Source organism: Cetorhinus maximus, chromosome 1 (genome assembly GCF_964194155.1).
Source record: "Cetorhinus maximus chromosome 1, sCetMax3.hap1.1, whole genome shotgun sequence".
NCBI lineage: Eukaryota > Metazoa > Chordata > Chondrichthyes > Lamniformes > Cetorhinidae > Cetorhinus > Cetorhinus maximus.
The window spans coordinates 224,896,153-224,917,515 of NC_135879.1; the positions used below are offsets into that span (position 1 = coordinate 224,896,153).

Sequence of the window (21,363 nt, forward strand, 5' to 3'; positions counted from 1 at the left end):
TTCTCTATAATCATTGAAAGCACCCTGGAGGGTTACTGTTGACCAGAAACTGAATTGGATCAGCCATATAAATATCGTGGCTACAAGATAGGTCAGAGACTGGGGATTCTGAGGAGAGTAATTCACCTCCTGACTCCCCAAAGCCTGTCCACCATCTAAAAGGCACAAGCAGGAGTGTGACGGAATATTCTCCACTTGCCTGGCGAATGCGGCTCCAACAACACTCAAGAAGCTTGACACCATCCGGGACAAAGCAGCTGCTCGATCAGCACCCCATCCACCAATTTAAACATTCACTCCCTCCACTACCAAAGCACAGCAGCAGCGTGTATCATATACAAGATGCACTGCAGCAACTCACCAAGGCTCCTTCGACAGAAAGTTCCAAACCTGCCATTTCTACTATCTAGAAGGACAAGGACATCAAACGCACAAGATCACTACCATAAGGCCATAAGATATAGCAGCAGAAGTAGGCCATTCAGCCCATCAGGTCTGCTCCGCCATTCAATGGGATCATGGCTGATCTGATAATCCTCAACTCCACTTTCTTACCTTTTCCCCATAACCCTTGATTCCCTTGCTGATTAAAAATCTGTCTATCTCAGCCTTGAATACACTTAACCCAGCCTCTACAGCCCTCTGCGGTAAAGAATTCCACAGATTGACTGCCCTCAAAGAAAATATTCCTCCACATCTTTGTTTTAAATGGGCGTCCCCTTACTCTGAGATTAAGCCCTCTGGTCCTAGACTCTCCCACAGTGGGAAACAACCTCTCAGCATCTACCCTGTCAAGCTCCCGAAGAATCTTATATGTTTCAATAAGATCGCCTCTCATCCTTCTAAATTCCAATGAGTACAGGCCCAACCTACTCAATCTCTCCTCATAAGAAAATCCCTCCATACTCAAGATCAACCTAATGAACCTTCTCTGGACTGCCTCCAATGCTAGTAAATCTTTCCTTAGGTGCGGGGACCAAAACTGTTCACAGTATTCTAGGTGTGGTCGAACTAGTGCCTTGTATAGTTTTAGCAAAACTTCCCTATTTTTATACTCCATTCCCGTTGAAATAAAGGCCAACATTCCATTTGTCTTCCCTATTACCTGCTGAACTTGTATGTTAGCTTTTTGGGATTCATGCACAAGGACTCCCAAATTCCTGTGTTGCAGCCTCCTGCAGTCTTTCTCCATTTAAATAATATTCAGCTCCTCTATTCTTCCTGCCAAAGTGCATAACCTCCCCTTTTCCAACATAATATTTCATCGGCCAAGTTTTTTCCCCACTCACTTAACTTGTCTATATCCCCCTCTGTAGACTCCTGTGTCATCCTCACCACTTGCCTTCCCACCTATTTTTGTGTCATCCGCAAATTTGGTGATGGTACATTCACTTCCCTCATCTAAGTCATTAATATATATTGTAGATAATTAAGGCTCCAGCACTGATCCCTGTGGCGCTCCACTAGTTACAGGTTGTCATCTTGAAAACGTCCCCCTTATCCCAACTCTGTCTTCTCTTAGTTAACCAATCCTCTATCCATGCTAATATACTACCCCCAAAACCATGGGCTCTTATGAAGTAGCCGGATGTGCGGTACCTGATCAAACGCCTTTTGGAAATCCAAATATTTTATGTCCCCTGGTTCCCCTTTATCTATCCTGCTTGTTACCTCCTCAAAGAATTCTAATAAATTTGTTAGGCATGATTTCCACTTCATGAAGTCATGCTGACTCTGTTTGATTAGATTATGTATTTCTAAATGCTCTATTACATCCTTTATAATAGACTCCCAACATTTTCCCAATGACAGATGTTAAGCTAACTGGCCTATAGTTGCCTGTTTTTTGTCTCCCTCCCTTTTTGAATAAGATTGTTACATTGACCGTCCTCCAATCCTCTGGGACTTTTCCAGTATCTAAGGATTCTTGGAAGATTACTACCAGTGCATCCACTATCTCTGTAGCTACTTCCTTTAATATCTGAGGATGCAACCTATCAGGTCCAGGGGACTTATCGGCCTTTAGCCCCATTAGTTTCCCTAGTACTTTTTCTTTTGTGATAGTTATTGTACTTATTTCCTTCCCTCCTTTTGCCCCTTAATTATTTAGTATTTTTGGAATGCTATTAGTATCTTCTACCATGAAGACTGACGCAAAGTATTTATTCAACTCCTCTGCCATTTCCTGTTTCCCCATTATTATTTCCCCAGCCTCATTCCCTAAGGGATAAAGACAAAAAGCTAAAAGCTTTCCATTTCTCTCCTGGTGTTTGACAAGGTGTTTACTAAAACCCGCTTTCACAGCCATATCTCCTTTCTCAGTGACTGTCTCCGTCTCCGACTCACCCCACGTGGATTTCAACTGAAATTCCATCCCTCTTGTTTCGAACCCACCCAGGATTACAGGTATCTCCGGGACATAAAACGTTTCTCGGACTGCTGTTCCCGTCGCATTCTGAGATCCACACTCAGTGCCATGCGCCGCCATATGAACACATTCGACCTCTCCCTCCAGCAGCACCGCCGCACCCTTTTTCAAAGCTGCGCGTGCCACCAGTTTCATTTTATTCTTCGCCTCATCCGTCGCCTCAACAAGAAACTTTTTCTCTTTCTCTCAAGTGCTAAGGAACGCAAGCTCCAACAACTCATCGACACCAACACCCATCTGGGACCCTCCACCCCTGCTTGTCCCTCCGTCCCCACCCCATCTTCCAATCCCAGCCCCAGCCGCGTATTCACTGTACCCCCTGACCTTCCCCTCTCCGATGCTGAACGTTCAGTGCTCAGCAAAGGACTTAGTTTCATACCCTTACGCCCTCATCTCAATGAATTTCGGGCTCGGCATGATGCTTCCGCCGTCTTCGTCTCCGTGCTCACTTCTTTGGGCAGGAGTCCTCTCCCCGTTCAACGGATCCTTTTACCCACCTCCAATATTCTCCCTCCACCTGGACCCCTCCCTCTGGATTCTTACCTTCTCTTGATCTTTTCATTGAGAACTGTCGGCATGACATTAGCCGTCTCAATTTCTCTGCTCCTCTCACCCATTCTAATCTGTCTTTCTCTGAACTCACTGCACTCCGTTCTCTCAGGTCCAACCCCAACATTGTCATCAAACCCGCTGACAAGGGTGGTACTGTTGTTGTCTGGCGCATTGACCTCTACCTCGCGGAGGCTGAGCGTCAACTCGCAGACACTCCCTCCTACCTCTCCCTGGACCATGACCCCACCACAGAACATCAAGCCATTGTTTCCAGGACTGTCACTGACCTCATCTCCTCTGGAGATCTTCCTCCCACAGCTTCCAACTTGATAGTCGCCCAACCTCTACTGCCCGCTTCTACCTCCTACCCAAAATGCACAAACAGAACTGTCCTGGCAGACCGATCGTGTCAGCCTGTTCCTGCCCCACGGAACTCATTTCTCGTTATCTTGACTCCCTTCTCTCTCCCCTTGTCCAGTCCCTTCCCACCTACATCCGTGATTCCTCTGACACCTTACGTCACATCAACAATTTCCAGTTCCCTGGCCCCAACCGCTTCCTCTTCACCATGGATGTCCAATCCCTCTACACCTCCATCCCCCACCAGGATGGTCTGAGGGCCCTTAGCTTCTTCCTTGAACAGAGGCCCCAACAATCCCCATCCACCACTACTCTCCTCCGTCTGGCTGAACTTGTTCTCACACTGAACAATTTCTCCTTTAACTCCTCTCACTTCCTCCAAATAAAAGGTGTGGCTATGGGTACCCGCATGGGCCCCAGCTATGCCTGTCTCTTTATGGGGTATGTGGAACATTCCTTGTTCCAGTCCTACTCCGGCCCCCTCCCACAACTCTTTCTCCGGTACATCGATGATTACTTTTCGGTGCTGCTTCATGCTCTCGTCGGGACCTGGAAAAATTTATTAATTTTGCTTCCAATCTCCACCCCTCCATCATTTTCACATGGTCCGTCTCTGACACTTCTCTTCCCTTCCTTGACCTCTCTGTTTTAATTTCTGATGATAGACTGTCCACCAATATCCATTACAAGCCTACCGACTCCCACAGCTACCTCGACTACAGCTCCTCACACCCCGCTTCCTGTAAGGACTCCATCCCATTCTCTCAGTTCCTTCGCCTCCGTCGCATCTGTTCTGATGACGCTACCTTCAAAAACAGCTCCTCTGACATGTCCTCCTTCTTCCTTAGCCGAGGTTTTCCACCCACGGTCGTTGACAGGGCCCTCAACCATGTCCGGCCCATATCCCGCGCATCCTCCCTCACGCCTTCTCCTCCTTCCCAGAAACATGATAGGGTCCCCCTTGTCCTCACTTATCACCCCACCAGCCTCCGCACTCAAAGGATCATCCTCCGCCATTTCCGCCAACTCCAGCATGATGCCACCACCAAACACATCTTCCCTTCACCCCCCCTGACGGCATTCCGTAGGGATCGTTCCCTCCGGGACACCCTGGTCCACTCCTCCATCACCCCCTACTCCTCAACTCCCACCTATGGCACCTCCCCATGCCCACGCAGAAGATGCAACACCTGCCCCTTCACTTCCTCTCTCCTCACCGTCCAAGGGCCAAAACACTCCATTCAAGTGAAGCAGCATTTCACTTGCATTTCCCCTAACTTAGTCTACTGCATTCGTTGCTCCCAATGCGGTCTCCTCTACATTGGAGAGGCCAAACGCAAACTGGGCGACCGCTTTGCAGAACACCTACGGTCTGTCCGCAAGAAAGACCCAAACCTCCCTGTCGCTTGCCATTTTAACACTCCACCCTGTTCTCTTGCCCACATGTCTGTCCTTGGCTTGCTGCATTGTTCCAGTGAAGCCCAACGCAAACTGGAGGAACAGCACCTCATCTTCCGACTAGGCACTTTACAGCCTTCCGGGCTCAATATTGAATTCAACAACTTTAGATCTTAAACTCCCCCTCCCCCCATCCCCACCCCATTTCTCCCCCCTCCCTTTTTTTTCAATAATTTATATAGATTCTTCTTTTCCCACCTATTTCCATTATTTTTAAATCTAAAACTAAAACTTTGTTAGTCTTTCCACCCCACCCCCACTAGAGCTGTACCTTGAGTATCCTGTCTTCCATTCTTAATTAGCACTTTTCTTAGACAATATCACCACCTTCAACACCTCTTTGATCCTTCTGTCTGTGACATCTTTTGATTATCTGCTCCTTTCACTGCTTGCTTATCTCCACAATCACCACACCCTCAACTTCTCTCCCCCCCGCCACCTTAGACCAGCTTATATTTCATCTTTCTCCTAACTATACTCAGTTCTGCCGAAGGGTCATGAAGACTCGAAACGTTAACTGATTTCTTCTCCACCGATGCTGCCAGACCTGCTGAGTTTTTCCAGGTAATTCTGTTTTTGTTTTTTCATTCCCTAAGGGCCTATGTTCACTTTGGTCTCTCTCTTCCTTTTTGTATATTTAAAAGAAACTCTTACTGTCCGTTTTTATATTACTTGCTAGTTTACCCTCAAAGTTTATTTTCTCCCTCTTTATTTTTTTTTTGGACCTCCAAGTTCCCCTCCAAGTCTTATCCCAGGGTACTAAAGGAGGTGGCACTAGTGGATGCGTTGGTTGTATTTCTATCCATTGTTTTATCTCTACCTTTTTGCCTATTTCGATCCCTTGCCCCCACCCCACCCCCACTAGGGCTATCTGTACCTTGCTTGTCCTGCTTTCTACCCTTAATGTCATCTATTAGCACATTCCTTAGATAATATCACCACCGTCAACACCTCTTTGTCCTTTTGGTTATCTCCACCTATCACTGGCCCTCTATCCAGCTCTACCTGTCCCACCCCTCCCCTTAAACCAGCTTATGTTTCACCTCTCTTCTATTTTTCCTTAGTTCTGTTGAAGTGTCATATGGACTCGAAACGTTAACTGTGTTCCTCTCTGCAGATGCTGTCAGACCTGCTGAGTTTTTCCAGGTATTTTTATTTTTGTTATAGTAGGAATAAATGGGTCTTTTTGGAATGGCAGGCGGTTACTAGTGGGGTACTGCAGGGATCAGTGCCTGGGCCCCAGCTATTCACAACATATATCAATGATTTGGATGAGGGAACCAAATCTAATATTTCCAAGCTTGCTGATAACACGAAACTTGTGAGAATGTGAGTGGTGAGGAGGATGTTAAGAGGCTTTGAGGCAATTTAGACAAGTTGAGTGAGTGGGCAAATACATGGCAGATGCAGTATGACATGGATAAGTATGAAGTTATCCACTTTGGCAGAGTATTATTTAAATGGTAACAGATTGGGAAACGTTGATGTACAAAGGGACTTTGGTGTCCTTGTACACCAATCACTGAAAGCAAACATCCAGATGCAGCAAGCAGTTAAGAAGGCAATGGTATGTTGGCTTTCATTGCAAGAGAACTTGAATACAGGAGCAAGGAAGTCTATATAGGGCCTTGATGAGACCACACCTGGAGTAGCGTGTGCAATTTTGGTCTTCTTACCGAAGGAGATACTTGCCATAGAGGGAGTGAAGCGAAGGTTCACCAGACTGTTTCCTGGGATAGCAGGATTGTCGTATGATGAGAGATTGGGCCGACTAGGCCTGCATTCATTGGAATTTAGAAGAATGAGAAGGGATCTCATTGAAACGTATAAAATTCTGATAGGGCTGGACAGACTGGATGCAGAGATGATGTTTCCTCTGGCTGGGGTTCTAGAACAAGGGCTCACAATCTCAGGATACAGGGTAGACCATTTAGGGCTGAGATGAGGAGAAACGTCTTCACTCAGAGGGTGGTGAACCTGTGGAATTCTCTACCACAGGGGGCTGTGGAGGCCAAGTCACTGAATATATTTAAGAAGGAATTAGATAGATTTCTAGACTCTAAAGGCGTCAATGGGTATGGGGAGAGTGCGGGATTATGGCGTTGAGATAGAGGATCAGCCATGATCGTACTGAATGGCGGATCAGGCTTGAAGGGTCGAATAACCTACTCCTGCTTCTATTTTCTATGTTTCTAAGTCAGACATCATTTAGACTTGGAACTATGTCGCCTTCCCTCACTGTCACAGGGTCAAAATCCTGCAATTCCCTTTCCAGTAGTGTATATAATAGTGAGTATGCCTGCACCATATGGACTGCAACATTTCCATCACCACTTTAGAGATGGGCAGCAAATGTTGTCCTTGCCAGTGACACTCAGGCTCCATGAAAAAATTTTTTAAAAATCCAAGTTATTGTGGTAACACTTCAGACTTACATCTGTCTGCACCATTTGACATCGCTGAGCTCGAATCCGCGACACAAATCCAAAAACATCCACTTTCCTCTCTGCATGCATCATGTCCAGCATGGCATCAATAACGATGAAAGTGCCTGTACGGCCAACACCAGCACTGAAAATTTCAAAAAATTTTAAACTTGGAAAATTATGCAAAGGAGTGATTTGAAAACAATGTTCACAGATATGGTCAGCTCTATTATTTATCACCCATCCCGAGGAGTGGGGTGGTTTGTTAGGCTATTTGAAAGGCCAGTGAAGAGTGGCATGGAATTGGAGTCATATATAGGCCAGACTGGGTAAAGATGGTACATTTCCCTTTTCTAAAGGATAATGGTCAGCCAGTTGTTTCTTTTGACAGCTTCATGGTCACTGATACCAGCCTTTTTTCAAAATGTCCAGGTTTAAATAAAAAACCGAAATGAAATTCTTAATTGCCATGGTGGAATTTGAATTTTCATTCTCTGAATTCTTTGTCCAGACATCTGGATCATTATTCCACTGCATTACCGTACCCAGAAGCTGTACGAATTTATCTGATGTGCTGACCCTTTTAGATTGCAATTTCAGTCCTAAATGTTATTGAATTTCTTTGGGAACAAAGCACAAGTACTGGGATCAGTAGAAGTGGAATTCTGAGGGTAGCAAATCCTTGCTATCCAGAGGTTTGAGCAATAATATTGAATATGTAGTTTGATACATATATCCTAAGAAATTCCAAGAAGTTCCAGCATTTGTACAATGGGGGCTAATTTAGTCTAAGGGGGGAATGCGCATTTTAAAAAATGAAATATAAAAGTTTTAACTAATCACAGTTGGTTTGATTGAATTTCATGACATTATTTACCACACAATAATTGTACTTATATAACCCCTTTAACAAAAATATCCAAAAGTTATTCATTGAAGTGTAATCAAAGAAAAATGGACACTAAGCTAAAGAAAAAAAACTGTAAGGCAGGGATGACCAAAGGCTTGAGAAAAGAATTGGGTATTAAGGACACAGGGAGATGGATAGCAGAAAGGTTTAGGGAGGGAATTATGGACCATGGAACCAAGGTGGTTTAGGCCTTGTGGGCAGTGGTGGAGCAAAGGGAGGAGGGGTACAAGAGGCCAGAGTTAGAGAAGCAGGGCTCAGGGGGAGGGGAGGGGAAAGGAGGTTCTGTGGCTGGAGAAGATTACAGACAGGGAAACTAAGAAAGGATTTAAACACAAGGATACAAATTTTTAAATTAGGGGTGTTGGGGGCCCAAAAACCAATCTAACTCAACAAGAACAGGGTTAATGAGTGAGCGGGATAATAAAAAAGGCTTGCATTTATATAGCACTTTCCACAACCACCATGCTTCTCAAAGCACTTTACAGTCAATGAAGTACTTCTGATATGTGGCTACTGGTATAATATAGTAATGTAACTTATAGGAAACCTAGTTTTAGATGAACTAAAGTTTATACGGAGTGGAGAATGGTAGGTCAGCCTGGACAGAATTGAAATAATTGATTTAGGATAAGACAGACACATGGACAGTGGCAGATGGACCAAGGGAGAACCAGAGATAGTTGATATTATGAAGGTGGAAAGAGACAGTTTCTGTGATAGAAAGGCTACAAGGCTGGAGGTTCAGCTTTGAGTCAAGTAGAATGCTGAGGTTGCATCCAGCCTGGGGACTGAATTGTGGCAATGACATGTAACTTGTGGCATAGGCTGAAGATGAAGGCTTGTGCGTTTAATTGGAGTAGATTGCTACTCATCCAAGACTAGGCCTTTGATATTGAAGAGCAGTAGCCCCAACGGTAGAGCCTGAGGGGTTTCCAGAAATTACTGAGTGGAAACAGGAGGGGGAACCATCGCTTTTAGTTCTGGCTACAACTGGAAATGAGTGTGAATCTGGACAGGAGCAGTTTCACTGATTTGGACAACAGAGAACTGTTAGTGGAGGATGGCATAATCAGCTACAGCAGAGATCAAGGAGGATGAGGAGGGATAATAAATGATGGTCACAGTCAGGATCAGGGATGAGAGTGGCCGAAGGCAAAAAGGTCTGTAATTATTTTGTGTTGAGGAATCTTGTAATTATAGCACTTCTTATGATCTGTAGAGAAAGGCAAATACTTCTAGGCCACTTCAAATGGGTGGAATTATTAGACTTCAAGTGGGTTGAAACATTAGTTTTCCCTTTGTTTAACTTCAATTACCGTCAAGAGTGTGGACCAATGTATTTGCATAAAATCACCAAAGTAACCTCAGCATTTCAGCATTCAATGTAATACAGATGAAGTCCATATGAACAACAGAACATGACCTTGTTGGATTGTGTACATATAAAATTAAGCAAAGTTCTATGCAGAGCTTTGTGAGCTATCTTCCAACGTGATTCTATTTAATTTACCACTACCTTCTCAAGGGTAATTAGGGATGGGTAAAAAGGCTGGCCTTGCCAGTGATGCCCACATCCCATGAACAAAGATATATTAAAAACCCTGAAACTAGACACCAGCGCAAACAAAATAGCAGCAATTGTAACATTCAGCATATAATTATTGAAGTTCTTGTATCACATATAACAATACATCATATAAAAGATGAAAATCTGTGTTTTAAAGTGCTTTTAAAAACATTTTTATTTGACGTACTGATGTACATTTCAGCCAAGCCCTCCATGTTCTCAAGTGACAGAAGACTCGGTGAAGCCCTTCTCCCCACACACTCACACGTGCTATCATCAACCTCTCGTTCCAACCAACCTCCTCTGCCACACATACAAAATCATTCAGGTACCCCTCTTCCCAAACACCCTCTCACTCACTCACTCCCTCCCTCCTCACCCACTCAAACTTTCCCTTCCTCTCCACAAAGTGCCCCACTCAAGCCCTCCCCTCCTTACCCAGCCCCCAAGCTCAATCCTTCCCTCCCACCCCATACAGCCCCACTCCCTCATCCCCTCCTCCTTCTCTACCCTCTCCCACATGGAATCCTCCATCTTTCCAGGACTCAGCTCCTAGTCGCTGCTGCTGCCTCTGTCAGTGGGCAGCCGCAGCTTATCCTCAGCTGGTGCTACTTAGATCTGAATTGTTGAGGAAGAGCGAGCCACCCCGCCCCGGGGGTAGGAGTGCCGAGGGCTCAAACACCAGTGGGTCGGGAACACCACCTCTTACACCACTGGTCACTTGAATAGCGCCAGGGTCCTAAGTAGGCTGAGCCAGAGGCTGTGTAAAGTAGTGATGGCTGCCAAGTGTGGGGTACAGCTGAGATCACAGTCGGCTGGAATCTCCCTCCCTCCATCCTGCAGCTAGAGCCAGAGCCCAAAGCTGAGTGGTAGGCTGTGGTTGGGTCAGGACTAAGTTGCTCCATTGGTAACAGGGCTTCTCATTGGGCGAGAAGAACCAGCCGCCCTGTGCCAGTGGCAGCGACTCCTGAAGCAGAGGTGGCCTACTGGCTGCACATAGGAGCAGCAGTTACTGGGGGCATGGCCTCTACATCTCCTAATCACAGAAAGCGAGTCACCAGGCTGTAATTGGATTATTTGGAAGTCAAAACCAGGCGAGAATAGATGGCGAATTAAAGAGACAGCTTCCTCGGCCAGCCAGAGGTTGAAAAAAATTTAAAAGGGCGGAATTCTGTGATGCAAGTCAGAATTCCTGTCAAATAGTGGAAATTTCCCATCCCTGGGAATGTTATTTGTAACTTTGATTATTGCTGTTTAGGTGCTGTAGCAGAAACTGGATTGGAGAACAGACAGTTGCCAGGAAGATGCACATAGGTTTGGGAGATTACAACACTTGAATTTCTTGAAATATCAAACCTTCCAGCACTGACTAAACCTTTACACTAAATATACAACTATATTGAAGCTCCACAAGTCGTCAGCTATGGCACGGGCAATATTCTGCTAATGTTTCTAAACAAAATTCTCCTGACAAGTACTGGTTCAAGTTTCCTAATTAAATGTATCATATCTCCACAAGGTGGCAGCTTTAGCCCGTGCAACATTCTGCTGAATGTTTTTTTCCAAACAAAATTCTTCTGACAAGAAAATACTGGTTCAAGTTTCCAAATTAGGTGTACAAATAAGTTAATACTTGGAAGCCTTCCACTGAAAATATACAGTTTGTATAAAACATGAGAGTAGCATCCACAGCAAATGATAAAAGTAATGCTGGTCATGTTGCAAAATAGAAGAGATATCAAAATCCAAGCTGAGTTTTCAGAAATATAAATTAAAAAGCATGTGTAGAAGATTATTTCCATTTGGTGTATGCAGAAGTTATTTTCCCAAATCAGTATAAAGCCAAACACAAGAAGTCGGTGGCCAATGTATAAGGGCAACTTCATTCCTATTACAGGCCAAAAATGAGCAGATCACAAGGTAGAGAAGAAAGAAAAATATGCAAGGTGGCCTCCGACCAAATCACCATCCCTAAAATTGACTATTGAAATTTTGGTCTACTCACTCTTATTGAGATTTTAATTTAAGATTTTAATATTGCTGAAGAGACATGAAGAGAAGAATTTCATCTTGCGCTCATCAGGACAAATGCAAGGCGGCCAAATTTCAAATGATCACAACAATTTACATTACAGTAGAAAAGAGTGCTGATTGGTTGGCAAGTCAACTCTGAATGGCTGAGGCGTTGCCATGGAGAAAGCAACGAGAACTGTAGGGTCCCCAAGTTCCTAGGTAATTCAAAAAAGATTCAAGGCTTGAACATATTCCTTTTGTTTGCAGAGAACTGTTCTCTGCATATGAACATGTGTCACTTCTAGCAAGCGTAAATGAGCCATGTTACAAGCTCTACTATCTTAAATTGGTTGGTAGTATAGATATTAGCACACTCAGGATTGTTCAACATGTGCTGCCCAATCACAGAATCAAATCAAACAGTAGACTTTTGAAATGGAGCAGTCTAACATGTTCCCTTCCTCGACGTACTAGTTGAGAAATCTGTTAATGTGTTCTCCACTACTGTCTACCACAGGCATACCTTCACCAGTCAGTATACACCATTGGGATTCATATAGATCCATACGCTATAAGATTGGCCTTATCAGAAATCTTGTAAATAGGGACCTAGCCATTTGCTCACCTTGCAAGCATGATGCAGAAATAAAGTGTATCAAAACTATCCTGCAAGATGATGCAATCCTGATTATTGTACGCTGTGTATTGTGCAAATTCACAAATGGGCCAAAGGCCGCCGATTCTGAAAAGCACCCTGCCCACCTCAAATTACCCTGAAAAGACGAAGTATTGGAAAGAATTTGGACAACATGTTATGCAAGCCGTTTCACACTGCTACTATGACGTGGCTATGCAAATATTTTCCAATAACAGGTTGCCCTCAGTCCAAAAAGATATCTGCCTACCACACAATTGAGCAACATAGTGTATGAATTTCAGTGCTGGTGGAAGGTCAGGTACGTAGATCAATACATCCCAGCAATTGGTTGATTGAATCAAACAGCATGTTCCTTCAGTTATTTGTAATAGGCAGAATACAGACCACATCCAAACAGCCCATGCTTGCAAAATCCAAAACAAAATGTCTACTGCTGGATGCCACATTTTTTACAATTCCACAGTGACGACATTTCAAAAAGTATTCAATTGGTTATAAAGCACTTTGAGATGTCTGGTGGTTGTGAAAAGTGCTACATAAATGCTAGCCATTATTTTCTTTTTTTTAAATCAGTTTTCCTTATGTTATCTACATTTGTGCACAAAACTCTTAGCACTGTTTATTGCTCCCATGACTGCCACTCCACTACCATGACATGAAATGAAGGAAGGAAAATTTAAACTTATGTGAATCCTTTCCAACCATCAATACAGAAATCTACCAAGCACCAATTTAAAAACATACTGACCTGCAATGCACAACAATGGCACCTGCAAAGGATGGGTTGCAGGTCTTCACCTTCTTTAGAAATTTGAGCATGCCAATTGGGGTAAATGGAACTCCAAAGTCAGGCCAACTGGTAAAGTGGAACTGTGTAACCAGTCGCTGAGGTTTCTTATTCATTACATCTCCTACCTATAGATATGGAAGAGGAAAATGATTTGCTGAAAACTAACAAGAGTGCACAACAGATATCAATGAATAGGGCCATTTGGCCCATTTCATCTTATTCACCCAGGATTTAAAAAAAAAACAAATTTATTCTGAGACCATTCAACTGACTCTTCAAAGGTTCTAAATTTTCTGGCTCATATTCTGCCTGAAAACACCGTGTTAACTGCTACTCATTCTTTGCATAAAAAAGCTGTTGCTATATTTTTCTTTTAACCTATGTCCTTTTGTCCTGGCATCCTGTTTTACCCTGAAGTAGTGTTCTCAATTAAAATTACTTATGTCTTATATGTTGCATAAGGCCTTAAATAAATAGTGACTTATCAAGACTCAGTCTTTATGGAGTTTAGAAAATAGTGCACATTAACTTGGGTTTTTAAATTCTACTTGAGCCTTCCTTCAGTTTTGTTAAATCTTTGAAGTTTCATTCTTGCATGGGTGTTCTCCGAAGGCCAACATTTTATTCACTAGTTACCCAGAAGTGTTGCTTTTTCTTCTAGTGAGTGCTTTGCTAGGTTACTTCCGAGGGCAGTTAAAAGTGAATTAAGAGACTAGTTACATTTGGCCAGACTGACTGAGGACGGCAGGTTTCTTTCCCTAAAAGGATATTAGTAAACCAGTTAGCTTTCTATAATAACCTAAAACAAGTTTCATTGCCACTTTTACTAATACTAGTTTTTTGTAAAGATTTACCAATTATCATCGGATGTTTAAATGTATATTATTTGGGTTGCTAGTCCATGCATCTGGATTACTAGTCCAGAGGCAAATATACAACTGCATCCTCCTCCCACTGAAACAGACAAAAGTGCAATGGAAAACACAATTTCTGGGAATCTGTTGCGACTAAACGCTTTATATTGTCAACCAGAGGACACAGATTTAAGATAATTGACAAAAGAAGTAGATGGTAGATAGAGGTTTTTTTTATATACATATCAAGTTATGATCTGAACTGCACTGCCTTAAAGGATGCTGGAGGAGATGCAATGTGAATTGCTAAGTGAAGGGGTTAAAAAATTTCAGGGCTATGGGGAAAGGGCAGGGGGTCGAAACAATTTGGATGGCTCCTTCAAAGAGCTAGCTCAGGCATGATTCATCGATACAGTCTTGCAGCACAGAAAATGGTCTATGGTTCTATGGGATGAAAGAACAACCAGTATCTGGTGACCAGCATAAATTATTCTAATATTGTATGTCAAACCAAATTTTCATGAACTCTATATATAATACCAACTAAAAACAGTGTCTAAATGTTTTCCAGTCAGTGAAAACACAGCTCTCAAGTGAAACAATTTGAAAATAATTTAAGAATATTTTCACATCTGACATGGAACCAACAAACTTAAAAGACTTACTTGCTGAATGCAGAACTTACGGATGGTGTAGTCCACCAGCACCATCATGTCTTCCACAGACACTCGGATGTTCCCATATGTCCAACAACCCTGGTCTGGCCAGTACTGGGCACATTTGCACTAGAACACAACAGCATTTATGGTGACAAGATTTTGGAACAAAAGTATGCTGATTATTACTTTAACAACAGTTGAAAAGTGTGTTAGGCTCTATTTTGATTGTCACCAGGTCAATTAGTTGCCAATTTACTGTCTGAGCTGGCAAATTAAGAATAGCTATGGGCCACATATCAGAGGGTATGCACAGAAAGATGTAAGTCAGCTCCTTCAGGACAGAGAATTATACTAAAAAAATTCAAATTAGACCATTATCCATACACTCAGCACTATGAAGATGTGGATTAATTCATTCAAAGCTTTTTTATAGTTTTATGAATTAAAATCAGAATATATAAATACTCTCTGGGCACAAGAGGGCAAAAACAAATTCTGCAATAGTGGCCCAGTTTCTGACCACTGATTTCTGATCAAGTTCAGTGATTCCCGAGGTCAAACTAAGCTGTGATCCCCTCCAAGGTTGAATATCCCATTTGCTCAATATGGAAACCCACACTTGAAGAATGAGTCCTTTCGATGAAGTCTAGAGATTTGATTTTGCCAATGGAACTGCACCTTCCAACTTCTGTTCAGTTAGGAGGGTGAAAAGAGGAAAATTAGAAAAATCCTAAAAGTTGGAATAATTTCTGTAGCATTTTCTCTTCGATTTATACTTTTAAAAGTGGGATACCCATAACTATGCAGAATTTAAAAGAATCCTGATCAATAGTTTCAAGAAGTTCAAACTGACTTGTTTGAGCAAATATCCTTCCACATGTTGCATCGCCACAGCTTTATAGGTACCAGGTACTTTTGGTAAATGGTTGCATGTAAATTGTATCTTTTTCTATTTTGGATACTTGTCCATTGGGTACACATTTCCTGTTTCAATGCCCATTACCTTAAATTTTCGTCTCATTAAATTACATTATCTTATAGTAAAAGTGGATGGATGTTCCTTATGGAGAAAATAGGTGGGTGCGTAAACTGAGACAGAGCTTTGATTCCATTCCATTAGCACTCTGCCCCGAAGGTATCGTAATTGGCTCCGTCTGCTGATGCATCATCCTGGTCCGTTTTTCTTGGCAGCTTTTGTCAGTGGTGGTTTGTTATTGCCTTCCTCTCAGGGGCAGGGCAAGGAGACAGGCCCCAAGTCTACCTCAGCGAGAACAGGAATCAAGCCTGTGCTGTTGGCATTATTCTGAACCACATGCTAGTCATCAGCCAACTCAGTATGTTATTTTAAAATTTATCGAGTAATGACATTAAATACTGGAACTAGATTAACAAATTAATGAACATAGCTAGTAGTGTGCCTTGCCACTTGTCATCTTCTTTTTCATTTTTATTAACATTTGAAATATTGGTTCACCTAGCTTTCCATTCAGTAAGAGCGCAGGGTCAGTGAGGGGGACTTCGCCTGACTGAGACAGACAGAGTGAGTATAATAGGGAATTTGGTTCAAAGTGGGAATTCAGTGCATTGGGGGAAAAGAGGAACTTTAGATAAGGTTTACAGCAAGAAGTAAAGTGTGCTGAGTGGGGAGTTCGGTGAAGTGCAGGGAGGAGGTGTTATTTTCTTCTATACTTTTGCAGCGTCCAATACTTGATTTCCACTTCGGTGCAGGAGGAGCAGGTAAATCAGTAACTGGTATTATTAGAAACTGTAAGTTATATCAGTATTATAAAGTTTACTGGCAGTGTTAAAATCTACTGGGAGGTGTAGGCTTTATTACTTATAAACTAATTAGCAATTATTAATTAATTAACATATATTGGAGATAGCAGGACAGGTGATGTGCGATTGCAGGAAATGGGAGCTTCTGGATACCAGTGTGATCCAGGGCAAACACATCTGCAGTAAATGTTTGTGGTTACAGGAGCTTCGGCTCCGAGTTATTGAGCTGGAGGCCAAGCTGCAGACACTGTGGCACATCAGGGAGGGGGAAAGGTACCTGGACACTTTATTCCAGGGGGTGGACACATTCCTTAGGATAGGGTCTTCTAATTTGGTCAGCACAAGAGGGTGTGACAACAAGTGAGGCAGGTAAGGAGACCCACAGGGCTGTATTGTAGGAGTTTCGACCTTTTCAATTATCCAACAGGTTTGAGATTTTTTCAGCTTGTTTGGATGACTCCGCAGGCTGCAGGGTGGATGAGCTAACTGACCATGGCAACATGGTACAGGAAGTCACCCAAGCAGGGGGAGTAGCAAGGAGTGTAGTGGTAGTAAGGGACGGTATAGTCAGAGGGATTGACGCCATTCTCTGCAGCAAAGAGCGCAAGTCTGGAGGGCTGTGCTGCCGACCCTGTGCCAGGGTTCAGGACATCCGCTTGGGGTTGTAGAGGAACTTGCAGAGGGAGGGGGAAGACCATGTAGGTACCAATGACATAGGCAAGACAAAGAAGGAGGTTCTGCATAGTCAGTATGGGGAGCTTGGCACCAAATTAAGAAGCAGAACCTCAAAGGTCATAATCTCTGGATTATTACCCGAGCCATGTACAAATTGACATAGGACAAATAAGATTAGGGAGATGAATGCGCAGCTCAAAGTCTGATGTGGAATAAAGTCTGATGGTTCGTGGGGCACTGGAACCAATACTGGGGAAAGTGGAATCTGTACCGTTGGGACGATCTACACCTGAACCAGGCTGAGACCGGTGTCCCCCCCCTGTGAGCCGCATAACTAGAGGGATAGAGATGGTTTTAAACCGAGCAGTGGGGGGTAAGGGATCAAATTTGGGAAGATGTGATAAGTCAAAGAGTAGAAACAAAGCAAAAGAGAAAGGTATTATTATGGGAAATGAAAAAGACTGTGACAGGAAGGGATAGAGAGTACAAATCTAACAGTAAATCAACAAATGAGACTAGAAGTTATAAAAAGAATAAAAGGATAAAACCAATGGCTTTGTATCTGAATGCATGAAGCATTCAAAACAAAACAGATAAACTGAGAGCGCACATAAGAATAAATAAGTACGATTTGATAGCCATTATAGAGATATGGCTGCAGGAAGACATGGATTGGGACCTGAATATTAAAGATTACAAGACATTAAGGAAGGACAGGAAGCAAGGAAAAGATGGAGGAGCGGCTCTGTTAGTTAAAGATGGTATTAGCACAATAGAGAGGGATGGATGTGTCCTCGTACACCAGTCGCTAAAGGTAAGCATGCAGGTGCAGCAGGCAGTAAAGGTGGCAAATGGTATACTGGCCTTCATAACCGGAGGTTTCGAGCACAGGAGCAGGGATGTCTTGCTGCAATTATACAGGGCATTTGTGAGACCACACCTGGAATATTGTGTGCAGTTTTGGTTTTCTTATCTGAGGAAGGATGTTCGTGCTATAGAGGGAGTGCAGCGAAGGTTTACCACACTGATTCTTGGGATGGTGGGACTGACATGAGGAGAGGTTGAGTTGGTTAGGATTATATTCACTGGAGTTCAGAAGAATGAGGGGGGAATCTCCTAGAAAACTATAAAATTCTGACAGGGTAGATGCAGGAAGGATGTTCCCGATAGTGGGAGAGTCCAGAACCAGGGGTCACAGTCTGAGGATACGGGGTAGACCATTTAGGACTGAGATGAAGAGAAATTTCTTCACCCAGAGAGTGGTGAGCCTGTGGAATTCGCTACCACAGAAAGTAGTTGAGGCCAAAACATTGTATGTTTTCAAGAAGGAGTTAGATAGAGCTCTTAGGGCGAAAGGGGTCAAAGGATGTGGGGAGAAAGCAGGAGCAGGCTATTGAGTTGGATGATCAGCTATGATCATAGTGAATGGCGGAGCATGCTCGAAGGGCCAAATGGCCTACTGCTGCTCCTATTTTCTATGTTTCTATGACCTAAATTCAGGAAACCAGGATGTGCAACTGTTTTGGATTGATGAGAAATGGTAAAGGCAGAGAAATCACTTGTGGGATTTGTGTACAGGCCCCCTAATAATAACTACATGGTGGGATGGAGCATATAGGAAGAAATAATGGGAGCTTGTCAGAAAGGCACAACGATAATCATGGGAGACTTTAAGCTACTTTTTATTTAATTCATACATGGAATGTGGGCATCACTCGCTGGGCCAGTATTTATTGCCCATCCCTAGTTACCCTTGAGAAGGTGGTGGTGAGCTGCCTTCTTGAACCACAGTAGTCCATGTAGTGTACATACACCCAAGGTGCTGCTAGGAAGGTAGTTCCAGGATTTTGACCCAGTGGCAGTGAAGGAACGGTGATGTAGTTCCAAGTCAGGATGGTAAGTGACTTGGAGGGGAACTTCCAGGTGGTGGTGTTCCCATTTATCTGCTGCCCTTGTCCTTCTAGATGGTAGTGGTTGTGGGATTGGAAAGTGCTGTCTAAGGAGCCTTCAGTACATCTTGCAGATGGTATACAACGCTATCACTATGCATTAGTGGTGGAGGGAGTGAATGTTTAAGGTGGTGGATGCAACGGCAATTAAACAGGCTGATTTGTCCTGGATGGTATCAAGCTTGAGTGTTGTTAGAGCTGCACTCATCCAGGCAAGTGAGGAGTATTTCATTACACTCCTGGCCTGTGCCTTGTAGATGGTGGACAAGCTTTGGGGAGTCAGGAGGTGAGTTACTCATCACAGGATTCGTAGCCTTTAACCTGCTCTTGTATCCACAGTATTTATATTGCTAGTCCAGTTCAGTTTCTGGTCAATAGTAACCCTCAGGATGTTCACAGTGGGGGTTCAATGACGGTAATGTAAAGAACATATCTTTTTATTTCTGTTGGACTGCGGATTAAAATTACAATGGTTTGAAGGACATGTCCACTGGAACAGTGCTATGGATATATACAATGTTGCTGTCCTAGAACAGAGTGTGCCATGAAAGGCAGCATGGTGCCGAGGAGAAGTCTGGCCTAATGGGGAACTGCCTTGCAACAACGTTTTAATTGGCTCCTGACCAGGTGACCAGGGTTTGCAGCAGAATAGCTCCTAGCCGGAAAGGAAAAATACCTAAAATCGCTCTCTACTGTGTGTGTAAGACTCCAGTAATTCTACAATAGCAGCTAGCTGGCTGTTTCTCCTCATATCTCTATAACCTGCTCTCGCTCGGAAAACCCCTGTCAAGCGGCAAAGGGGAAAATCACTGTTAGAGACATTGAAAGGCAAGTGCTCCACCAGTGAACCAATGACTGAAAGTGCTGGAAGACCACCTTGTGTCATCAGTAAAGAACTGAAAGGAATTTGGAAGACACGGATCAACATCAACCCATCGAATCCTGTACTCCGGAATTGGTGCTATTGAACTGTTTTATCCCACCCTTAAAATCCATGTTTTTGTGTGTCTGTGTCTCGTATGTGTGTGAATAGGGTTTAAGAAGAGGCAGAGTTTAGGTTATAGAGTTAGCAGTTCATATTTCTTTCTTTTGCCACTGGTTGAAGACAATTTGTTCAAGAAACAGTTATTTACTTACTAAGTTTACAAACCTGGTGCTTGTATTTTGTTAACCTAAATTAAACAATTAGGTGGGTTGATCCAACATTTTCACATTTGTCATGGCTTGGGGAGCAGTGGAGCTTGATATTGGAGTGCGCTATCCCCAGTGAGTTGTGACAGTAATGCCATTGAACGTCAAAGGGCAACGGTTAGATTCTCTCTTGTTGGAGATGGTCATTGGCTGGCACTTATGCGGTGCGAATGTTACTTGCCACTTATCCGCCCAAGCCCGGATATTGTCCAGATCTTGCTGCATTTGGACATGGACTACCTCAGTGTCTGAGGAGTCACAAATGGGTCTGAACATTGTGCAATCATCAGCAAACATCCCCACTTCTGACCTTATGATGGAAGGTCACTGATGAAGCAACTGAAGATATAGACATAGAGACTGGAAAAGTCAGATGGGCAAAGGTAGCCTAGATGAGTTCACAGAATGTTTTCGGGGTATTTTCTTAGAACACCGTGTTCTGGAGCCAACCAGGGAGCAGGCTATACTAGACCTGGTATTGTGCCAGGAGATGGGATTAATTAAGGATCTCATAGTGAAGACAGCAGCAACCATAATATGATTGGAATTTTACCCTCAGTTTGAGGGAGAGAGAAGTGGGTCCAAGACCATGTTTTTAAAATTTAAAAAAGGACAATTATGAAGTATGAAAGCAGAACTGGCTAAAGTGAATTCACAAATTAGGTTAAGGGGGGGTCAATAGAGATAGACATATAAGGGGATATATTTCAGAATACACAGAATGCATTCCAACGAGTAAGAAAAAGTCCAAGGGACAGACACATCATCCGTGGTTAACTAGAAAGGTTAAAGATAACATCAAACTTAAAAAATTTATAATTGTGCAAAGATCGGTGGGGTGGGGGTGGAGAGAGAGAGAGAGAGAGAGAGAGAGTCAGAAGACTAGACACAATATAAGGAACAAAGGATGACTAAAAGCTTAATAAGGAGGGAAAAATTAGAGTACGAGAGAAAGCTAGCCACAAATGTAAAAACAGATAGTAAGAGTTTTTATAAATATATCAAAAAGAAACGAGTTAACAAAGTGAGCGTTGGTCCTATAGAAAGTGAGTCTGGAGAGCTGATAATGGAAAACAAGGAGATGGCAGGTGAAT

General features: G+C 43.2%; 1 protein-coding gene across 5 annotated transcripts in view; it reads right to left on the reverse strand.

The window, feature by feature from the left end:
* ptpra (protein tyrosine phosphatase receptor type A) overlaps window positions 1–21,363 on the reverse strand; it is a 333,338-nt gene that overhangs the window by 60,568 nt on the left and 251,407 nt on the right. For all 5 annotated transcript variants that reach the window (XM_078554083.1, XM_078554102.1, XM_078554109.1 and 2 more), the window contains 3 exons: window positions 14,682–14,801; window positions 13,121–13,287; window positions 7,234–7,369 (listed from right to left, as the gene is read on the reverse strand). In XM_078554083.1, coding sequence (XP_078410209.1) covers window positions 7,234–7,369; window positions 13,121–13,287; window positions 14,682–14,801 — 423 coding nt within the window. The remainder of the gene's footprint in view (window positions 1–7,233; window positions 7,370–13,120; window positions 13,288–14,681; window positions 14,802–21,363) is intronic.